Consider the following 20,590-nt stretch of genomic DNA (forward strand, 5'->3'; position numbering starts at 1 on the left):
GCAGTTGTGTTTTTGAAGCGAAAGATAAAAAATCATTTCCACGCTCTTTCTCTGTTTTCCCTTTCATTTCCCCCTCTCTCTCCTTTCTCTCTCTCCACTCGCCGGCGCTACTCTCTCTCTATCTACACACACAACACACAACGCAACCAACACAAACAAAAAAGCGCAACTCACAGAATACTCTCTTTCTCTCGCTATCTACAATTTGGTTGCTTCTTCTTTCTCTTCTTTTCTTTCGGCGGAGATCGAACAGATAGGGTTGGGTAGCGGAGCGAGCGAGCAATGTCGGAGGAAGAGAAGCTTTTGAAGGAGGCAAAGAAACTGCCATGGGAGGATCGACTATTCCACAAGAACTGGAAGGTTCGCAACGAGGCAAACATCGATTTGGCCGCGCTATGCGACTCCATCACCGATCCAAAGGACCCTCGCATCCGTGAATTCGGTTAGTAATCTCCGCCTGCTAGGTTTTTTCCACGACGTTCCGATCTCGAATTTTGCGGATCTGGATGTGTTTCCGTTTTCGGATGCTCGTGCTTGTGCTGCATTTTGTTTTTCGGATCTTGATGCGGTTGGTTTTTCAAATTTGAATTTATTTATTTATTTATTTTTTGGTGGCAGGTCCGTTTTTTAGGAAGACTGTGGCGGATTCGAATGCGCCAGTGCAGGAGAAGGCTCTCGATGCCCTGATTGCTTACTTGCGAGCTGCTGATGCTGATGCCGGCAGGTGAGTTTCCTAATAGATTTTTGTGTTGTTTTGTTTCTATGTTTCTGATTTCGCTCCACAGTTACCTGCATGGTTCTGTTTGATTTTCAACGTGAATTTGAATTTGAAATTGGGAAGAATAGGTTCGGGAAGGAAGTTTGTGATGCCATTGTAGCCAAATGTCTCACTGGAAGACCGAAGACTGTGGAAAAGGCTCAGGCAGTGTTTATGCTCTGGGTGGAATTGGAGGCTGTCGATGCTTTTCTGGTATTTCTTCTTTCCCGTGATTGTTTTGGTTGCCTCTGAATGAGGTGTCTTTGTAGTTCGCTTGGTATTCTGTGTCACTGTGTCTGACTTGCTGCCAGGTGGTTAGTCGTTGCACAGTTTGTCTCAGTCAATAGGTTCTTAGTGTTTGTTTGATGTATATTTACAATGCACACAGATAATAAAGCTTATTGCTGTTATAAAATGCTAAATTGTAGCGTATGTCCTCCTTTCTTGTGTGCTCTACTCGTGCCAGATCTAGTTTAGTCACGTCTTAGTTTCATCTGTTTGCATACTTTGGGCGAAATGGGTTTATGCTGGGATTTAGGTACTGGAGATTGGAGATTCTTCTCAGGGGGGCTAGTGAGTGTACTTATTGCTCCTGTGCAAACCCAAGTGCATATTCATCCTATTTTACCTCTGAAGAAGAACACAAAAAAGAATGGGTTTTAGTCTTTTAGTAAAACCCAAGTGCATATTCATCCTAGTATTAGTTTTTCATAAAACTTTAATTTATTTGTAATGCGTAATGATACAACTTGAGGTTTTTTATATACAGAAGTGTCAACTAATACTAGTCAGAAGAACAATAATTTTATTAGATTTGTAAAGGCGCACAATGAGGAGAAGCTTTTCTTAGTAACAAAATGGAAACCCCACATGAACATCAGTAATATATATTGCTATTCTGTTCTTATTATTACTACTCATGATCTTGATGTGCATTTACTTAACAAAACGTCAGATTCTATTTTATTTTTATTCTTATTTTTTTGTGTGCTTCTGAGGTTTGATTGAGAGTTTTTTTGTTTTTTGTTTTTTTGTTTTTAAAAAGCTTTATTAATAAACTTTCTGTGTTTCATGGTTCATAGTATGTTTTACATATTGAATTTTGAATGTTTAATTCCTTCTGGGAGTTACACATAAATAGATTTCAAACTACTAGTCTTCTCCTTTCCTGTTTTTTTTCTCAACTATCTAGACTTTTGCCTTTTTGATAATTTTAGGATGCAATGGAGAAGGCGATAAAAAACAAAGTTGCTAAAGCTGTGGTTCCTGCAATAGATGTTATGTTTCAAGCCTTAAGGTTTTGTTCTCTCCATTGCGAAATCTACAATAGTTTAATTAATTTATTACACAGAATTATCATTTTTTCATACTGCCAGTGAGTTTGGATCGAAGATTGTGCCGCCTAAAAGAATTTTGAAGATGCTTCCTGAACTCTTTGATCATTCCGATCAAAATGTTCGTGCATCCTCTAAAGGGTTGACTCTTGAGCTTTGTCGATGGATTGGTAAAGATCCTGTAAAATCAATTTTGTTTGAGAAAATGAGAGATACAATGGTACGCCAATATTTATTATTGTAGTTCTTAATCCCCCCTCTCTTTATCTTATATATGCAAATTCTAATTCCAATTGACTCTTTTCTAAAGAAAAAAGAACTGGAAGCTGAGCTTATGAATGTTACGGGAACAGCAAAGCCATCCCGCAAAATAAGGTAGATTTTCTTGTTTTGAATTCGTCCTTCCTGAGTATCATTGCAATGTTAGGGTGCATTAAGTGCTCACTGGGGCATGTATCTGTTACTCCAATGTGATGCAATACACAACTCCCCCCTCCCTCTAACAAATTTTGAATTATATTGATTATTGTATTCCTTTTCTTTTCACTGATTTATGTTTTTGATTTTTAAAACGTATATCTGCTCTGTGTTTGTTCCAGATATTTGTTCATTTTCTGTTGTGTTTAGACTCCTGAAAAGGCATCTAAATGCTAAAAGGAAACATTGAAAATATTGTTATATTCTTACCAGAAATTGGTAGGCAATTTATGCTTCTTGTGAAGTGTATTTTCTATTTGGTTTCCACATTGTTACTGTAAAAACTAACTTCAGAATCCAGACGACATGAACATGACTATTAGTAGGGTTTAGGCCAATAAAACACGTGACCAAATGGGTAGTTATTCTTGCTCAAGATCTTCATATAGGAAAAATAGTAAAAATGTGACGGCACAAAATGATGTTTTGTTGTAACTTGGTGGATTCTGCTGGAGGATGACTAATGAGGACTAATAAGTTCAACAGAATACAACATGTTCAAAGATGCTGAAAGTCTTCCAATAATACATAAATATTACACGCTATGCAAGCTGATGCCCATCAGCAAACTAATTGAAACGACATCTCAAGACTTGCTGTTTTAAATATCTTCATTTCTCTCAATCGAAATAGTTATAATTCTGGGTGGTAACTGTTTTCATTTAATTTCCGTTTTTTTTTTGTTTTTTCTACGCTTGAGGTCTTGTTTAGCCACATAGGCTGCGTTTTGTTTTGAGAACAGGACAAGATAGGACACTGAGGACAGGATATAGTGTTTTTGTGTTTTGTTTGGTGATAAACTGAATATAAGATAGAATAAATAATAAAAATCCAGTTTACCTTCATTTTTTTTCTTCACACAAAATTAAAAAAAGAATAGAATGGTAAAAAAAATGTAATTTTGAAAAATTAATAGGGACAATAAAAGAAAAAAACAAGTTGTGTCTCCGCCAGTGTCTTTATGTCCTTCCTGACAGGAAGGAAGGGCACAAAGTAGACTTATTCAGTGTTTTAGGACACAATGTCTCTGTCCATGTCTCATCTACCAAACATGATTTTGTATCTCAGTGTCATGTGTTTGTAAAAAACGTAGTCATACAAACACAGTCAAAGGGATTTTCGATGAGAAGATGGCATTGGTCAAGCAAGCTTTGTATACCCAAAGCAACTAAACAGCCTGTAGTTACAACATTTTATATACTAAAATACAGCTTACAATAATTAGTCAATGCTGTATTTAAGACACTCAACAAATCCATATGAAAGGTGTCATGGAACACTGTTTATGTGCTGTAGTGTTTTGTAAATTTAAATTTGTGTTAAACCAACAGTGAATGTAACTAGTGCTTTAACGACTAATGTGAATAAAATTCAATTTGTGGGTTTGACATCATCTTAATAATTGCCCACCATGTTTTAGATCTGAGCAAGACAAGGAGCCTGAACCAGAAACTGTAGCTGATGTTGTTGGTCCTGGCCCTACTGAAGAATCTGGGAATGATGGTATGTAGTTGATTTTGGAGCGAGTAGAGTTCACTCTATTTTTCTGAGAACATGACTTGCCTTTCCTTGGTGGTGCTACCATCCCTAACTCATCAATCACTTCGATTAGCAGCTCCTCAAGAGATAGATGAATATGACCTTGTTGATCCTGTTGACATATTGACTCCTTTGGAAAAGTTAGGATTCTGGGAAGGAGTGGTCAGTTTCCTTGCCCATCTCTCAGATTGTATTTATTACTATTTTAATACACCTTTAATTTATTGTTGGATGGCTTTGAACCCTTCTTTCATTTCCTTTCTGTATTATTAATCACTAGAAAGCTACCAAGTGGTCTGAACGGAAGGATGCTGTGGCTGAGCTAACAAAGCTTGCATCAACTAAAAAGATTTCTCCCGGTGATTTTTCGGAAGTTTGTCGGACCTTAAAGAAGGTATTTTGTATGATTTGTGTCATGCAAATGAAACAGCTTGGCCATCTACTTGTCATGCTTTGACACTTTTTCTAGCTCTATTTCAAATCTAATAGTGTGTTTGTTTCCTAGTTAGGATATATATCATGCTGATTATCAGGTGATGCTGATATGGGATTTCTTGTTGGAAACTACCCTGAGGTCTCATTTGTTAGTATTGCTAGCTCTAAAATAAACATGGTTAGGATAGGGTTGCATTTAGTGGAAGTCCAATGGCTCAGGCTTTTTTCATTTGATTTACTTATATTTAGTTGTTTACCTACTCTAGGGTTTATCTCGTCTTGTTTCTGCATGCAATGTTGGTCAACTGATTTCTAAATATTCATGATATTTGTTGCTACTTTTCACCACTTTTTTTTTTAAAAAATAATCATGTTTCTATACTTCTGAAAACATATTTCCCCTCAAAGAAAAGATGTGGTTATAACCAAAAGCTGGTAATTTTAAGCTGAAAAATAGCTTATGAAACGTATGAACGTTTTTGAATCTTATGGTTATAAGCAGAAATTGGCTATTTTAGAATTGTAATGATTTTACTGGATATTGTAAACTATCTCTATCATACCCTTTTCTAAATATTCCTGATATTTGTTGCTACTTTTCACGACTCTCTTTTTTTTCCCTATCTAAATAGTCATGTTTCTATACTTCTAAAAACATTTTTTCCCCTCAAAGAAAAGCTGTTTTGCAAAATTAGGTTATAACCAAAAGCTGGTAATTTTAAGCTGAAAAATAGCTTATGAACATATGAAAATTTTTTAAGCTTATGATTATGAGCAGAAATTGGCAATTTTTTTACTTATGATTATGAGCAGAAATTCTTTTTATTAAATTTTAATTTTGCAATATAATAGCAACATTTTTCATACAAGTCAAACAAAATAGATTACTTTTAAAATAAATTTTCAGCTGAACCATGAAAACAGAAATTAATTCTTGCATAATTGATTATATAAAAAGCAATTATATAAATATATTTGGATTTTTAAAATAACTTTAATCTTTAAGCTTTCCCGAATGCACCTACTAACATGTTTGTGCTACACACATTAGATCATAATATATCTTTATAATAAGGTTGCTTCATAATTTGTAGTGATACATTTTGTTCTGTTTTGGCCTTTATCTTTATAATAAGGTTGCTTCATAATTTGTAGCGATTCATTTTGTTCTGTTTTGGCCTTTATGTTGGATCTTCTGTAATTGTGAACTTCATTGACATTTTTTAATATGTTTATTTTTCCGACTAAGGTTAAACTAGTAGCTTTTGCTTGCAGCTTATCACAGATGTGAATATTGCTGTTGCAGTTGAAGCCGTTCAGGCTCTTGGCAATCTTGCTCGTGGATTAAGAACCCATTTTTCTGCAAGTTCTCGTTTTGTGTTGCCTGTTTTACTTGTAAGTACCAGTGCACATAATATATGGATGGGTAACAACTGAATGCACTTTTTCCGCAGGTTTTATATGTATTCATTGGTTCTTCTATTGCATATTCTATATTATTTGTGAATTTTCATGCATGCCTCCATGTGCTCAAAGTTTGTATGTTTTCAGTAGCAATTTATTAATTGATTTTGGTTTCGAGAGCTAATTGTCTTGTGCGCTTGAATTCCTTGTGGTAATAGTAGCATTATGATTCTAGCTTTCAAAGAAATAAAAATGTTTTAAAAATTAAATAGTGAAGTGTGTTTTCAGTAGATCATTTACTGAACTTCAGAGTAATGCTTACTTAATGCAATTCCTTCTTGAGTAGGAAAAATTAAAGGAGAAAAAGCCCACTATGACTGAAGCATTAACTCAGACTCTTCAAGCGATGCACAAAGCTGGATGCATAAGCCTTGTTGATATTGTTGAAGGCAGGTTACCCTCCATATTCTTTAAATTAGCTTTAACTTAGGATTGGATTTCTATGACTATTCTATTTATTCTATGAATATTAAGTGTTTCTGCTATAAAAAATCTTTTGACATGAATATTGTATATATTGTATGTTACTATTTAACAAAACATTTGATTTTTTCCCTTGTACTTCTTGTTTCTTGAGCAATCTTGTTGGAAAACGTTTTGTTACTCTTGTTATATTGTATTGTTAATTTAATGAACTGTATGATACTCGCATGGATTTTTATTGGTGTTTCAGGGTATTGTCTTTCGTAGGTTAACGCCTAATTAGTTGTATCATTTTTCTCTCTTAGTGCAGTACATATGCTTTTTTTGACTATACTATATTTATCCTGCTGCAGATGTTAAAACAGCTACGAAAAACAAAGTCCCCCTCGTGCGATCATTGACCTTGACCTGGGTTACATTTTGTATTGAAACCAGTAACAAAAGTATAATTACTAAGGTGCATAAGGATTATGTGCCTATATGTATGGAGGTCAGTTTTATATGAACCGTTTAATATTCTTTTACCTTGAAAAGTATTGTCTTCAATTCAAATGTGATGTATACTTAATTACTTCTATGTTGTCTGAATATGGTGTAGCACCTTTCATTGTCATGATTTATACTGAGTATTGGTAAAATAGTTTGATATCGTGTTTTCCTTGAGCTAGGACCACATATATTTGCATCTATGGGAGTTTATTCCAACCATCTGTAAAAAAAACACTTATTATAAAATGTTTATGTACTGCGCTTTATCCATTCTGTTTGGAAATACTAAAATCTGGATCTTGCAGAGCCTAAATGATGGTACTCCTGAAGTGAGGGATGCAGCATTTTCAGCATTGGCAGCAATAGCGAAGGTAAACTTGTTACCTCAAATCTGCTTGCGGTTTTTTTTTTAAGAATGTTAGAACCTCATGATATTTATATTCTTTAGTCGGTTGGGATGAGACCTCTGGAGAGGTCACTGGAGAAACTTGATGATGTTAGGAGAAAGAAACTTTCAGAGATGATTTCAGGGTCTGAAGATGCTGTGCCTGGTGGTTCTGCCACAGGTTTGTAAGTTTGGTTTTAGTTTGACTGATTTACTTCCCAAGCCAATATGTTGAAATGGTATTCTGATTTTGTTACGCTATTTTGTATTTTTCTTTTGGTTGACATTTGGTATGATCTTCCAGCACCTGTGCATGGTACACGAGGAAGTGCGTCATCTGCAGAGGTGGGTTCACTTTCCTTACATATAACCAATGATGAATGAAATGGTATGGAAATAATGGAATAGGGTAAGTGAAGTGGAGTAGAGATTCCACTCCATTGTTTGAATCTTTAAAGATATGGTGGGGTTGAGTGCCCAAGGCACATAAAAATGGTGGAAATTATAGTAGGAAGGGAAAGAATGAACTATGAAGGGAATTATGACAAACAAATGAGGATTTCATCCTATTGGCCCAAATTGGGGGAAAGAAAGACAAGTTCTATTGGATTGGATGGAATCCATTTCATTTTCTTTCATTCTATTCCATCCACCCTTTCCCGCCTTTGAAACTATGGAATCTCTGTTTTTCTCTGTCCTTTCTGTCACTCACTACCGAACCAAATACACTCTTAATCTTCACTTAGGTGACTGGCTTTTGCGTTTTATCATTCTGTATTGGGTTGTATTTTGGGATTGAATGGATATCGACTTCCTTTTGGTATGAGGAAGGTTGTTAAATACATAGTTTGAGAGTTCATTTATTTTTAATAAGTGGATTGGGAATTCTCATCTTCGAAATCTTTATTTGTTTGTTGTTTTTGTATCCAAAATCTGTAATCTTACAGAACAATGATTTTAGTCTGTCATGACTAATCTTATGTGAATAAGTGATATTACGGTCAGTGAAGGAATTTGAAAACTTGTAAAGTCAGAAAACTAGTATCTTTTAAGTATGAAGTAGAAGCCAAAAGTTCAGAAAATTTTGAGATGGGAAATTTATTTCCTTTACCTGATTTGCATCCAGATCTCTGAAGGTGCATTTGTTAAAAGGTCAGCAGCAAGCATGCTTAGTGGAAAAAGACCTGTTCAGGTAGCTGTAAGTTCACAACATCTTGCTCGAAACTAATATTATGTGGTTAGTTTCTCTGCATCCGAGTGATATATTGAACATTTTTTTGCATCCCAGCCTGCCCCCAAGAAAGGAGGAGCTGCAAAGTCTGGTACAAACAAAAAGGCAGATGGTGTTGCACAACCGAAGGTTTCAAAATCAATTGAACCACCTGAAGATGTTGAGGTAAATTGTTCAGTTTGTTTCCATCCTTTTGATTTGAGTTTGCCATCATAGTTTGTAACAGGATTGCTGATGATAGTTTAAGCCATCTTTGTAAAAATTATGCAGCCTGCTGAGATGAGTCTTGAAGAGATTGAAACCCGAGTAGGTTCTCTTGTACAGTCAGATACCATCACTCAGTTAAAAAGTGCTGTTTGGAAAGAACGTCTTGAAGGTTTGTGATTGTTATCAGTTTTATGAGAATTGTACAAACAATTCTGGGAAAAAACATTTCCTTTGTTTTTTGAGGATTGTGCAAATGCAGTAGCTGAAAGGAACTTTCCTCAAGACTTTTTCATGTTATTAACCTGCAGTCTATGTTCTGGCTCTTTTTTATTGGGGGAGTGGGAAGTTGTGAGCTTTCAACTGCATTTTTCATTGCTCATTTATCGTGTAGTTGTGAGCTTTGGATATAATCTTGTTTGAATCTATGTTAATTTCCGAATCATGTTTTTTGGGGAGATTTTCTAGTTTTTATTTTGATGGATTCATTTTAGAAATTGTTTCTCATAAATGAAATTTTTTAACGCTTTCTGCTCTGTTAGGTAATTTGGGTTAATATAGTTTGTGACCCATACTAGAAACACAAGGAGTCAAATTTCTAGGCCCCACTGATTTATCTATATGTTATTTTAGCATACTTGATTAGGTTTCTGAAGTAAGATTTTTACAGCTATTTCTTCACTGAAAGAGCAAGTAGAAGGCTTACAGGATCTTGAGCAATCGGTCGAAATTTTGATTCGCTTACTCTGTGCTTTGCCTGGATGGGGTGAGAAAAATGTTCAGGTTAGTTCTATTTTTTTAAATAACATGATTTATTTTTGTCAATTTATTGATAGTTGAAAATTATATAACTTCAACTGCAACTAAATTTCCAAAGAAGTGTGTAGTACTATGCCTCTCAGGTCAGTATTATGGTTTGATTCAGGTTATGCTTAGAATAGCTAGTTCTGTTGTAACAAGATCTTTTTGTGTGGCTTTCTTTACTCATGTTTGACATTCATCTTGATAGGGCTAAGTGAGCGAGTAGCAGATATTAAGACACGTGCACATGCTATGAAGTGCCTAACTACTTTTTGTGAAGCAGTTGGTCCAGGATTCGTATTTGAAAGAGTAAGCATCATGGCTAGTTATGAGCATACCTTTTAACCAGTGGCCACAAGGGTGTTCAGTACTCGTCTATCCTAAAAATTCTGAGCAAGGATGGGCATGGTTGATTGGAATTTATGATTCTATCTTTTCTGTCTGCCTGTCTAGTTTTGTGGACTATCTTTTTGAACATGTTTTATGAGTGATTTCTGGTTCCAATGTTTGATGATTTTCTGTCCCTAACTCTAAAGATTCATGAGATGGAATCATTAAATGCATTTGACTTCATAAAAGTTGTGCCAAAGTTCACCGACTCCACTCAAGGTTTGCCCTAATTACACCTGAGACCCCTCTTGTTGATTAACTTGTAGTGTCCTCCCCTAATCCCATGTTTTACATATCAAGTACCAAAGTTGGTCCTCTCGTCCTCTCTTCATTCCTACCAAACCAATCCTCTTGTGCACCCCCACACCATAGCCCCTCTACTCCTCATCCCCCACCGCAATCTTGTATTAACTGTTTTAAAAGGCCAGACCAAAAGCGGAAAAAGAAAAAAATAGGCATTCAAATGTTATCCACTAACAAACAAATTTTTAATACATTACTACAGGAAGATATGTTCTTTCATTATTTGTCAACCAAATGGTGGAATGAGTTTGATGGTGCATAACTATAGATCTGTTAGGGACTGCAACTAACTTACCTCTGCTCCTGTGCCGTAACTATATATATATAGTGAACTGAGTCTCTCTTCTCCGTCCTCTCCTCGCTCACTTTCTTAACTTTCTCTCCAATTCTGAAACTCTTATCATTTTCATACTCTAAATCCTGTGCCCAATATTGTGCTTTCACATCTTAACTTAAAAATCCAGTGCCTATTTCATATTTATTAGTCAGTTAATTCATTCTCACTCTTTTTTAGCTTGAGAAGCCTCTTGCAAAGGTCAACTCCCATGTTTTGACCAACATCAATAAGGTCACCTCCAGGCCTGATTTGCCGTCCCTGAGATCCATTGCACTACGGTGTTGGATGTTGTCTTAGGCACGGTGAAGACGATGTATGGCTTCTAAAATTATTTAGTAACTTGGCAGAAGAGAAGATGAAGACTGAAATAAGTATTTTATTAAAATAGGGAGAAGGGCAGTGGTTTTATAGGTGCTTTTCTTTTGGAGTCAATTTTATATTATACTTAGCTGTATTACTTCTTCGAGTTTTTAAATATTGCTGTATCTTTGTAACATCATTGTATTATGTCCATGCCATGTAGTAGTACTCATGCTTCATAGGTTATATAATAAGAAAGTAAAGTGGCTTAAAGCAACAAAGTTCTAAAAATCTTGTATCTGTTATTGATTTTGTTTAGATTTTAAATGTTTTTCTCTTATGTACTATTTATTCATATCAAGCTTAGTTTGAACTATATACCTTATTTGCTTTTGCTTTTTTTAATACCTTAACATATGATCTGCTAAAATAACTGTTTTTGTCATGTAGCTCTACAAGATCATGAAGGAGCATAAGAATCCTAAAGTTCTTAGTGAGGGACTTTTGTGGATGGTTTCAGCTGTTGATGATTTTGGTGTATCACATATAAAGCTTAAGGTGTGTTTCTGAATTTACATGCTTTTGTTTAAATATGCTAGTATTTTATTGTATTATTGTCTTACGGATACTCTTTGAGTCTTGGTTCTAGTTTGTATGTTCTGATGCAATCCTGTTTTGCAGGAGTTAATTGATTTTCTGAAAGAAACTGGGCTGCAGTCAAGTGCAGCTGCCACTAGAAATGCTTCAACTAAGCTTTTGGGTGTTCTGCATAGATTTGTTGGTCCAGGTTATTACATTAACTTTTGAATGTCCTTCCCTCGTTATTTATTTGTTAAAAGGTTCTAAGGTTTTCCCTGTGCAGATATTAAAGGGTTCCTTACCGATGTTAAGCCTGCATTGCTCAGTGCTCTTGATACTGAGTATGAGAAGAATCCATATGAGGTATGCTGTTCATGATGTATTTTCTGTTAAATCTTTTTTGTTTCTTAATTTTCCAAAGGTCCAATTTTTTTTTTATTTTTTTCATTTGTTTGCTTTAGGGAGCATCTGCAGCTCCCAAGAAATCAGTCAAAACATCAGACTCGTCTTCCTTAGTTGCTGCTGGTGGGTTGGATAGCTTGCCTCGTGAAGACATTAGTGGAAAGATTACTCCGACTCTCCTGAAGAGCTTGGAAAGTCCTGATTGGAAGGTTTGGTTGACAATATCTTTCAAATAATTTGATGTTGCTTGCTTGCTTTAACTATTTATTATAACTGAAATGAATGATGTTATTATGATATTTCATGACGTTCTTCTGCGATTTCCTTTTAGGTTCGTATGGAGTCAGTTGAAGCTGTAAATAAAATACTGGAAGAGTCTAATAAGCGCATTCAGGCAACTGGAACTGGTACTTTAGTAGCACTTGTATTATAATTTTGAAACTGTTGCTATGTGTGTCTTTTCCTCACCCTCTTCCTCTCTAATCCTTGTCTTGTTTATTTTTGGTGAACTTCATTATATTTGTTCATTATCGTATTATCAGGTGAGTTGTTTGGTGCTCTTAGGGGGCGACTCATTGATAGCAACAAAAATATAGTCATGGCAACCTTGACAACAATTGGTAATGTTGCATCTGCGATGGGACCAGCTGTAGAGAAGGCAAGCAAGGTGATTGGATTGTTTTCTGCTTTTGTATTTTCTATCTTGTTAATAATCTTGTGTTGTCATCTCAAGTTGTGCTTTATTGTTCGTTTCAGGGTATTCTGGCTGATATATTGAAATCCCTTGGTGACAACAAGAAGCACATGAGAGAATGTGCACTGAATACTTTGGATTTGTGGCTTGGTGCTGTTAATCTTGATAAAATGGTCTGTCTCAATCTTTTGTTAAGCGATTCTTCTGTCTTGTGTCTATCCTCTGAGTATGCTACTATTGTAGGTTCCTTATATTACAATTGCTTTGACGGATTCTAAACTTGGTGCGGAAGGGCGTAAAGACCTTTTTGATTGGTTATCTAGGCAACTTTCTGTGCAAAGCAGTTTTGCTGAAGCTGCACAACTTCTGAAGCCAGCCTCTGCTGCAATGACAGTAAGTTTTGGTCACTCAGTTTTTTGCTTTTTCTGCCACCCCTCTTTATTCATTTATCACATCAGTATGTGTGGCTAATATTGTTTACATCAAATGTTTGATGGATTATATGTAGGATAAATCATCAGATGTTCGCAAGGCAGCCGAGGCTTGCATTAATGAGATAGTGAGAGTTAGTGGGCACGAAACGGTGTGTATAAGAAGAATTTGGTTAACTCCCTTATGAAATTCATGTGAATCATCTTTAAATTTTTTTTTTCTAGATTGAAAGAATAGTTAAGGACATTCATGGACCAGCTCTAGCTTTGGTTCTTGAGAAGTTGAAACCATATGGAGGCCTTCAAGGTAGGGTTTTGTATCATAGCTCATTCTTAATCTACTTTGTTGCTCAGGGTTAATGATTAACATGAGTATTCTTATGTTTATTTTCTTTCCCATGCAATATTTGTGGTTAGAATCATTTGAGTCTGCTAAGGCAGTTTCAGTGGGCGCATCAAAAGGTGTTCAAAAGGCTGGGAAATCAACTGCTAATGGTGTTCCAAAACACGGAAATAAAGCTGCATCTTCGGTATGTTTGAGTTTGTGTTGGTTGATTGCTTTTAAGATTTGTTTGGCTTTCTAACTACTTGATTCATCATCTTGATAGCGTGCTGTTGCAACAAAGGGTGCTAGGTCTGAGCCTATCTCTGTCCAAGATATAGCGCTTCAGTCTCAAGCTTTATTAAATGTTAAGGATTCAAATAAGGTACTGCTAAGCTCTGTATACCATAATCTACTTTAATTCTTCAAAAAGAGTTGATGGATGAACTGTCAACTGTGTTGCCTTACATGCAGGAAGATAGAGAACGAATGGTGATTCGAAAGTTTAAGTTCGAGGACCCACGCATTGAGCAGATTCAAGATCTAGAGGTGAGTCCATTTTTAACCAATGACCATGCTTATGTTTTCTGTGATTTTTGAATTGTAATAAATTTCTGTCCAACATTCTTGTCATGCAGAGTGATATGATTAGGTACTTCAGAGAGGATTTATCTAGGAGACTCTTAAGTGCAGATTTTAAGAAGCAAGTTGATGGACTAGAAATGCTACAAAAGGTCTTCCCTTTTTTGCTTCTTTTTTAATTTGTGCGCGTGCTTTCAGGGTATTTGATGTGCTATTAACTATATAAACTCCAATTGATCTTCTCAGGCACTTCCTTCCGTTGCAAAGGAAATTATAGAAGTTCTAGATATACTTTTGAGGTGGTTTGTTTTGCAGTTCTGCAAATCCAACACGACCTGTCTATTGAAGGTTGAACTTAGTGTTCACTTTTTCCCCCTGGAAATAATAGTATGTTATATTGGTCCTTTGATCATAACTATACAATTTAATTGCTTAGGTGCTAGAATTCCTTCCTGAACTGCTTGACACCTTGAAGGATGAGGGATATTCTTTGACAGAGTCTGAAGTAGCGATATTTCTTCCTTGCCTAGTAGAGAAGGTATATTTAACAACTATGATAATTTCATCAGCTGTGGATGTTTTTCTAATAAATCTTTTTGGTTTAATTTGAACTCAGTTGATTTAGTTTAGTTTTGGCTTGAGTTACAATAGTATGTATAAATACTTCACTATCCTCGGTGATGTCAAAAAATGAATAATTTAATTCACGTGGAAAGAGGCAAAATGTCATATATTTTCTCCCTTCAAATGTTGCAGTTAGGGCATAACATCGAGAAGGTTCGAGAAAAAATGCGGGAGCTGACAAAACAATTTGTTCTTGTATATTCTGCATCTAAATGTTTCCCTTATATATTGGAGGGTTTACGCTCTAAGAACAACAGAACTCGAATTGAATGTGCTGATCTTGTTGGATTTATCCTCGAACATCATGGTTCAGAGGTGATGTAGTGAGGTTCTTTTAAGTGAATTTATTTCGAGTATTTTTCCATGGATGTTTATTTGTGACATCATATGTGCAGATTAGTGGGCAATTAAAGTCACTGCAAATTGTTGCAAGTTTGACAGCAGAGCGAGATAATGAAACAAGGAAAGCCGCATTGAATACACTAGCCACTGGATATAAGATTCTTGGTATGCTATACCCTGAAGATCTATTGTGATTATAAAATAATTTTGCTTGGTGATTGTACTGAATTATTGTCTGGAAAATTTGCCAATTATGAGCTCTCATTAAAATGTAATTTATTGGTTGAAGGCACTGCATGGAGGAAGTTATTGTTTTACTTTTTCACTTGAAGTTGGGGGATATTGATGTGACATTTTATTTGGCTTTTGTCTTGTTTATATCTCTTGGCCTTTCTGAGTTGTTTCTCTTCTATGATCATTCTGTGCAGGTGAGGACATATGGAGATTTGTTGGAAAGCTAACAGATGCTCAAAAAAGCATGTTAGATGAGAAATTTAAGTGGAAGGTTAGTGCACACGTTGCTCCTTTTTTATTCCTTTTCAGATTTATTGAAGTACTGATGATGATGGGAGTAATTTGTCAGGTTCGCGAGATGGAAAAAAAGAAGGAAGGAAAGCCAGGGGAAGCAAGGGCTATTTTAAGACGCTCTGTCAGGGAGAATGGGTGTGTATTATTATTATTATTATGTCTTTGAATATTATTCACATTATGCAGTTACGGCTGAAATTTAGACCCCTAATTTATTTGCTTCTGGTTGGAGTTCTTTCTTTTGTAAATCTAAAAATATAAGGATGAATAATGAAAAATGTGATAAATCTTTCGAGAATGTTCTCAATCTCTAGCTAAAATGTTCAGATGTTCAAGCTTCTATGTGTGTTGCTTTGGTTTCAGGTCTGATGTTGCTGAGCAGAGTGGTGAAGTGGCTAGATCTCTTTCTGGTCCAATTTTGAGGTATGCTGAAATTTTTGTCTAGTTTCTTTTCCTTTTGCTCCTTAACTATAGAGGATTTTTTGGCCTAAATTAATACATAGTTCCTATACTCCTATGTATCCCTGACATCTTGCTTTTTGATTTGTTAGGAAAAATTTCGGTCAACTGGAGGTTGAGAGACAATCAATGCCGCGCCCCATGGCCGTTGCTAGTGGCCCCACAGATTGGAATGAAGCACTTGATATTATTTCTTTTGGTTCTCCTGAGCAAGTAATCATTTTTCTTATTAACATTTTCTAAAATGCGGTTAACCTTTCTAGAATTAGCATAGTAATAAAAACAAGTATGACATATAAGATATGCCTTTTGACTTTTATTTTCCTGGCTTCTCTTCATGAAATTGGAAAATGAAGTTCAAGCTCTTATTTCAAAAATATTTTTGTGCTGCAGTCTGTTGAAGGAATGAAAGTTGTTTGTCATGAATTGACTCAGGCCACTAGTGATCCTGAAGGCAGTGCTATGGATGAACTTGTAAAAGATGCAGATAGACTAGTTGCCTGCCTCGCTAATAAGGCAAGAGATTCCTAACAATCAATCCCCTTTATCTAATTAGAATGATTTTCAATTGCTGATTTCGTCATGCTTTAATTTTAAATAGGTTGCAAGGACTTTTGATTTCAGTTTGACAGGAGCTTCATCAAGATCTTGTAAATATGTGCTCAACACTCTGATGCAGGTAAATTTTATTGTTATTATTTCAAAAGTTTGTAATATTTTGTAACTTACAATAGTTGCTATTTACTAATCCTGTCCTTGGCTCTGTCCAGACTTTCCAGAATAAACGTTTGGCATATGCTGTGAAGGAGAGCACTCTTGACAGTCTTATTACTGAGCTTCTTCTGTGGCTTTTGGATGATAGGGTTCCTCATATGGATGATGGAAGCCAGTTGTTGAAAGCACTGAATGTGTTGATGCTTAAGATTTTGGTTAGCAATTTTTTATTTTTTATTTCTTGTTGTACAGAAAATTTGGACATGCTATGGCAAATGCAAGATTGTATGCCAAAAGCTTCATAAAATTTATATTTTTTATAATTGGTTTTCTAACTAATGATTCTTAATACAGGATAATGCAGATCGGACTTCATCCTTTGTTGTCCTAATAAATCTTTTACGTCCGTTAGATCCATCAAGGTGGCCTTCGCTGGCAACAAACGAATCATTGGCCTCTAGAAATCAGAAATTTTCTGATCTGGTTGTGAAATGCCTCATCAAGCTTACAAAGGTAATATAAGCTGCCAAGATTTAAAATCCAAAGCCGCTTGCAATCATTCATAACATTGCTAAAATCTGGCTATCTGTTTAAGCCTCTGGATGCATTACTCTGCCTTTAGACTGTACTTTTTCATTGAATCAAGTTTACTTCAATAATTGTAGAAGCCTATACTTAATTTTCCTCTTCAATCAGCTTAATTGAAATAGACATTTCTATCTGGATATATTTGTAAGCAATTTTTTCACTTATTTTCCCGTGCTGCAGGTTCTTCAGAGTACCATTCTTGATGTTGATCTTGATCGCATACTTCAAAGCATCCATTTGTATCTGCAAGACTTGGGGATGGAGGAAATTAGGAGAAGGTATATAACTATTGTTGGGTATAGGTACTCTATCTAACAAGCATCACTTAATTTCTATTTTATAAATATTTCTTTTGTCAGGGCTGGTGCTGATGACAAACCCTTACGAATGGTGAAAACTGTTTTGCATGAGCTTGTCAAGCTTAAAGGCACATCAATAAAGGGACATCTTTCAATGGTTCCCATTGATTCAAAACCACAACCCATCATCCTTGCCTACATTGAACTTAATCTTGAGGTATTCACTAAAGCAAATTATTTGATTGAATAATGCGAGGTAGGGGGTATCCATGGTGCAGTTTGGTTCGGTTATTTAGAAAAAGTCATCCGATCCAATTTTATATTAATTCAGTAATTCTTTGGTTTGGTTTGTTTTTTTTTTTTTGTTTTTCAATTCAAAAAAGGTATTATGTTCTAGTTATTTCCCATGTACTAAAACCCTGTCCTATGTTATTTTCAACAAAAAAATATGCAACAAAATAACAAGTTTAATTTCAGAGTCACATAAAAGTCATACAACATAATAACAAAAATCTGTACACAAGAAGTTCAACAACAAAAGAAACGAGCCACATTTTGATGTTCTCTAGCAAGACAGCAAAGCATTGTTCTTGATTCTCAATCCTCAAATTAGGGTTACAGACCGGTGCCTCAATTTTTGCATTATTTTCAAAAAAATTAGAATCATAACAAGAATCATAAAATAGAATTTGAAATACAAAATCATCAAAACAGAATTAAGAAAACCCTAAATCATCAACAATTTCAGAAGCACAATCAGTAAAAATAACCCTGATACTATTTCACAAAAATAGCAGAAGCAAAAACAGTAAAAGAACCCTAAATCATCACTAACAATTTCAAAATAAAAAAATAGCAGAAGCAGAAGCCATCAGTGAAGAAATAGAAGAACAATAATCAACAACAATCAGAAATAGAACCAACTTGACACGGAGGGTCCATTCTTGAGGAGTTGATGATGTAGACAGAGTGGCTGAGTGCAGGGAGGTCCTTCTGTGCGTGGAGGACAACTGCAGCTGCTGGTGCGTGGCGCCGTGGAGGAGGACGGAAAGAAGCGCTTCGAGGATGGGGGAGGCGTTGCAAGTCAGGATGCTGTGGGGCGGCATCGATGGTGGAGAAGAGGGAGGATTTTCGTCGCTATGAGAGGCTGAGAGTGAGAGGAGATTTGGTGCTGGGAGTGGGAGTGTTTTCGGCGCTGTGAAGAGTGTGATTGAAGAGGGGGTTAGGTCATTTGGGAGAGGGGGGAGGGGTTTGGTTAATTTAGGGTTTTCATTGAACACTGGTTTGGTTAGGGTTTTTCCTAGCAGAACCAAAAACTTAACTGAACCGCAGCAAAAACTGCAAAACCCCTTTTTTTTTCGGTTCGGTCTATCGGTTTTGTTTGGATTGGATCGGTTTTGAACACCCCTAATTGCGAAGAAACCAACTTTTTTCAGCTAATTTTTTTATTTAATCTTAAATTCTATACCCTAAATAAAAAATCCTGGATCCTAAATTATAAACCTAAACCTAATATTAGATAATGTTGGCTAACTAAAGTTGGTTGCTTATACTTTCTCTAATTGATTTTATTGGGACAGAACTATTAATATATTTTGCACTTTGATCTTAGACACTGGCTGCTGCAAGAATGTTGACTGCATCTGGACCTGGTGGACAAACTCATTGGGGTGATTCTGCAACAAATAATTCAGCATCTGGCACACATGCTACTGATGCCCAATTGAAGGTACAATGCTTTATATCACACTCGTCATTTTTGTCTCAATTTTGTTGTCAGTTTGTAGTTATTGTTATCATTGCCTGATATCCAACTTTAATGCAACTTCAGCAAGAGTTGGGTGCGATATTTAAGAAGATTGGGGAGAAGCAAACTTGCACAATTGGTCTATATGAATTATATAGGATTACCCAATTGTACCCAAAGGTAAGAATCCAGTATGTTGTGTTGATTTTAGATCAGATGTTTTTTTTTTTTCATTCAAAAAAAATGTATAACCATCTTTATCTTGTTTTATTATTTTCCCACTTTGCTTTATTCTTTTATGTTAGGTTGATATATTTGCTCAGCTTTCAAATGCTAGTGAGGCATTCCGCACCTACATCAGAGATGGTCTTGCTCAGGTTGAGAATTACATGTATTTTTAGATGTGCTTAATAATTGAACTAATGCGGTGCGTTCTACTTACAAGATTGTAAAAAGATGAGTACATTACCATGGGTGATTGATTTTATGCAGATGGAAAAGAATGCTGCAGCTGGAAGAACACCTTCAAGTTTGCCAATGGCAACTCCCCCGCCATCGTCATTAAATATTTCTTCACCGGATTTTGCACCTCTTTCCCCTGTCAACACCAATCCACTGGGTGATGCTAAATTAAATGTGAAACCTGAACCAACAAATTTTAATTTACCCCCATCATACAATGAGGGGAACCGAGTTAATGCCATTACTTCTAGAGCTTTAGGTTCTGACTACATATCAGGTGATCAAAGAAATGAAAGATATACGACAGGAGGTATGTCATTGTTCATCTGCTTATTTTGCACTTAGCTTTTAAATTTTACATAATGTTGACTGAGAGAAGTTACTTTTTATTATACTGCAGTAGCGAGTGGAACATTGGACGAAATCAGAGAGCGGATGAAGGCCATGAATGACATGAATAATGGAGTTCCCCCTAGTCAGATTCCTCATCCATCAGAGCATGTTGGTCCCGGGAATGCTATGCAAGGTGGTGTGCTTCCTATGGATGGGAAAGCTTTGTCTGGGCTTCAAGCCCGGATGGAAAGACTGAAAAGTGGATCCCTTGAACCACTGTAACGAGAGATTTGGTTAAGAGAGTTTCTTGCCATTGCCAGATTTTGAATACATTATTGCCACCGATTTGGTGGCATGCAAGTGCAATCATATATAGTGCTCTCAGCACCGGGTTGGTATACATTAGTATGTATAATAATAGTCGATAGAGCTATTATCTCCTTTTAACAAAAAAAAAAAGAGCTAGTATCTCCTTCATACTATGGAATTTATGACGTTTCAGAGCATCATAGGAATAGTCGCAATCTAATGTAAATTGTAGTGGAGCTGTATTCTTTTTAATGTAGATCGTCAATTTAATGCAATTATTATCATTTTGGTAGCGCTATTGAGTTT

The 20,590-nt window shown here is 35.8% G+C and overlaps 1 protein-coding gene across 1 annotated transcript; it reads left to right on the forward strand.

Annotated features, from left to right (window-relative positions):
• The first annotated feature begins 6 nt into the window (after positions 1-6).
• On the forward strand, positions 7-20,590 carry LOC107467966 (protein MOR1). Its single transcript, XM_052253710.1, has 54 exons — positions 7-442; positions 619-724; positions 847-970; positions 1,975-2,054; positions 2,134-2,311; positions 2,402-2,466; positions 3,989-4,071; positions 4,184-4,269; positions 4,388-4,501; positions 5,818-5,937; positions 6,293-6,395; positions 6,783-6,919; positions 7,224-7,289; positions 7,367-7,484; positions 7,608-7,648; positions 8,430-8,501; positions 8,592-8,699; positions 8,805-8,910; positions 9,409-9,525; positions 9,575-9,640; positions 9,748-9,848; positions 11,320-11,427; positions 11,551-11,656; positions 11,732-11,811; positions 11,910-12,059; positions 12,182-12,257; positions 12,393-12,517; positions 12,607-12,717; positions 12,788-12,937; positions 13,053-13,127; positions 13,201-13,282; positions 13,393-13,505; positions 13,584-13,682; positions 13,772-13,846; positions 13,936-14,031; positions 14,126-14,227; positions 14,316-14,417; positions 14,636-14,818; positions 14,899-15,010; positions 15,274-15,350; positions 15,429-15,508; positions 15,737-15,796; positions 15,925-16,045; positions 16,226-16,348; positions 16,434-16,511; positions 16,603-16,761; positions 16,901-17,059; positions 17,315-17,412; positions 17,494-17,650; positions 19,046-19,162; positions 19,265-19,360; positions 19,486-19,557; positions 19,673-19,952; positions 20,043-20,590. The coding sequence occupies exons 1-54, from the start codon at positions 283-285 to the stop codon at positions 20,255-20,257; spliced, it is 5,988 nt and encodes a 1,995-aa protein (XP_052109670.1). The 5' UTR covers positions 7-282; the 3' UTR covers positions 20,258-20,590.

This window comes from Arachis duranensis, chromosome 9, assembly GCF_000817695.3.
Source record: "Arachis duranensis cultivar V14167 chromosome 9, aradu.V14167.gnm2.J7QH, whole genome shotgun sequence".
NCBI lineage: Eukaryota > Viridiplantae > Streptophyta > Magnoliopsida > Fabales > Fabaceae > Arachis > Arachis duranensis.

Bases quoted from the DNA above. Each gene is read 5' to 3' on its own strand.
- LOC107467966 (XM_052253710.1), top strand. From the start codon at position 283: ATGTCGGAGGAAGAGAAGCTTTTGAAGGAGGCAAAGAAACTGCCATGG. The intron at 13,283-13,392 runs GTAGGGTTTTGT...ATTTGTGGTTAG, and splicing joins ACCATATGGAGGCCTTCAAG to AATCATTTGAGTCTGCTAAG. The intron at 19,953-20,042 runs GTATGTCATTGT...ATTATACTGCAG, and splicing joins TGAAAGATATACGACAGGAG to TAGCGAGTGGAACATTGGAC.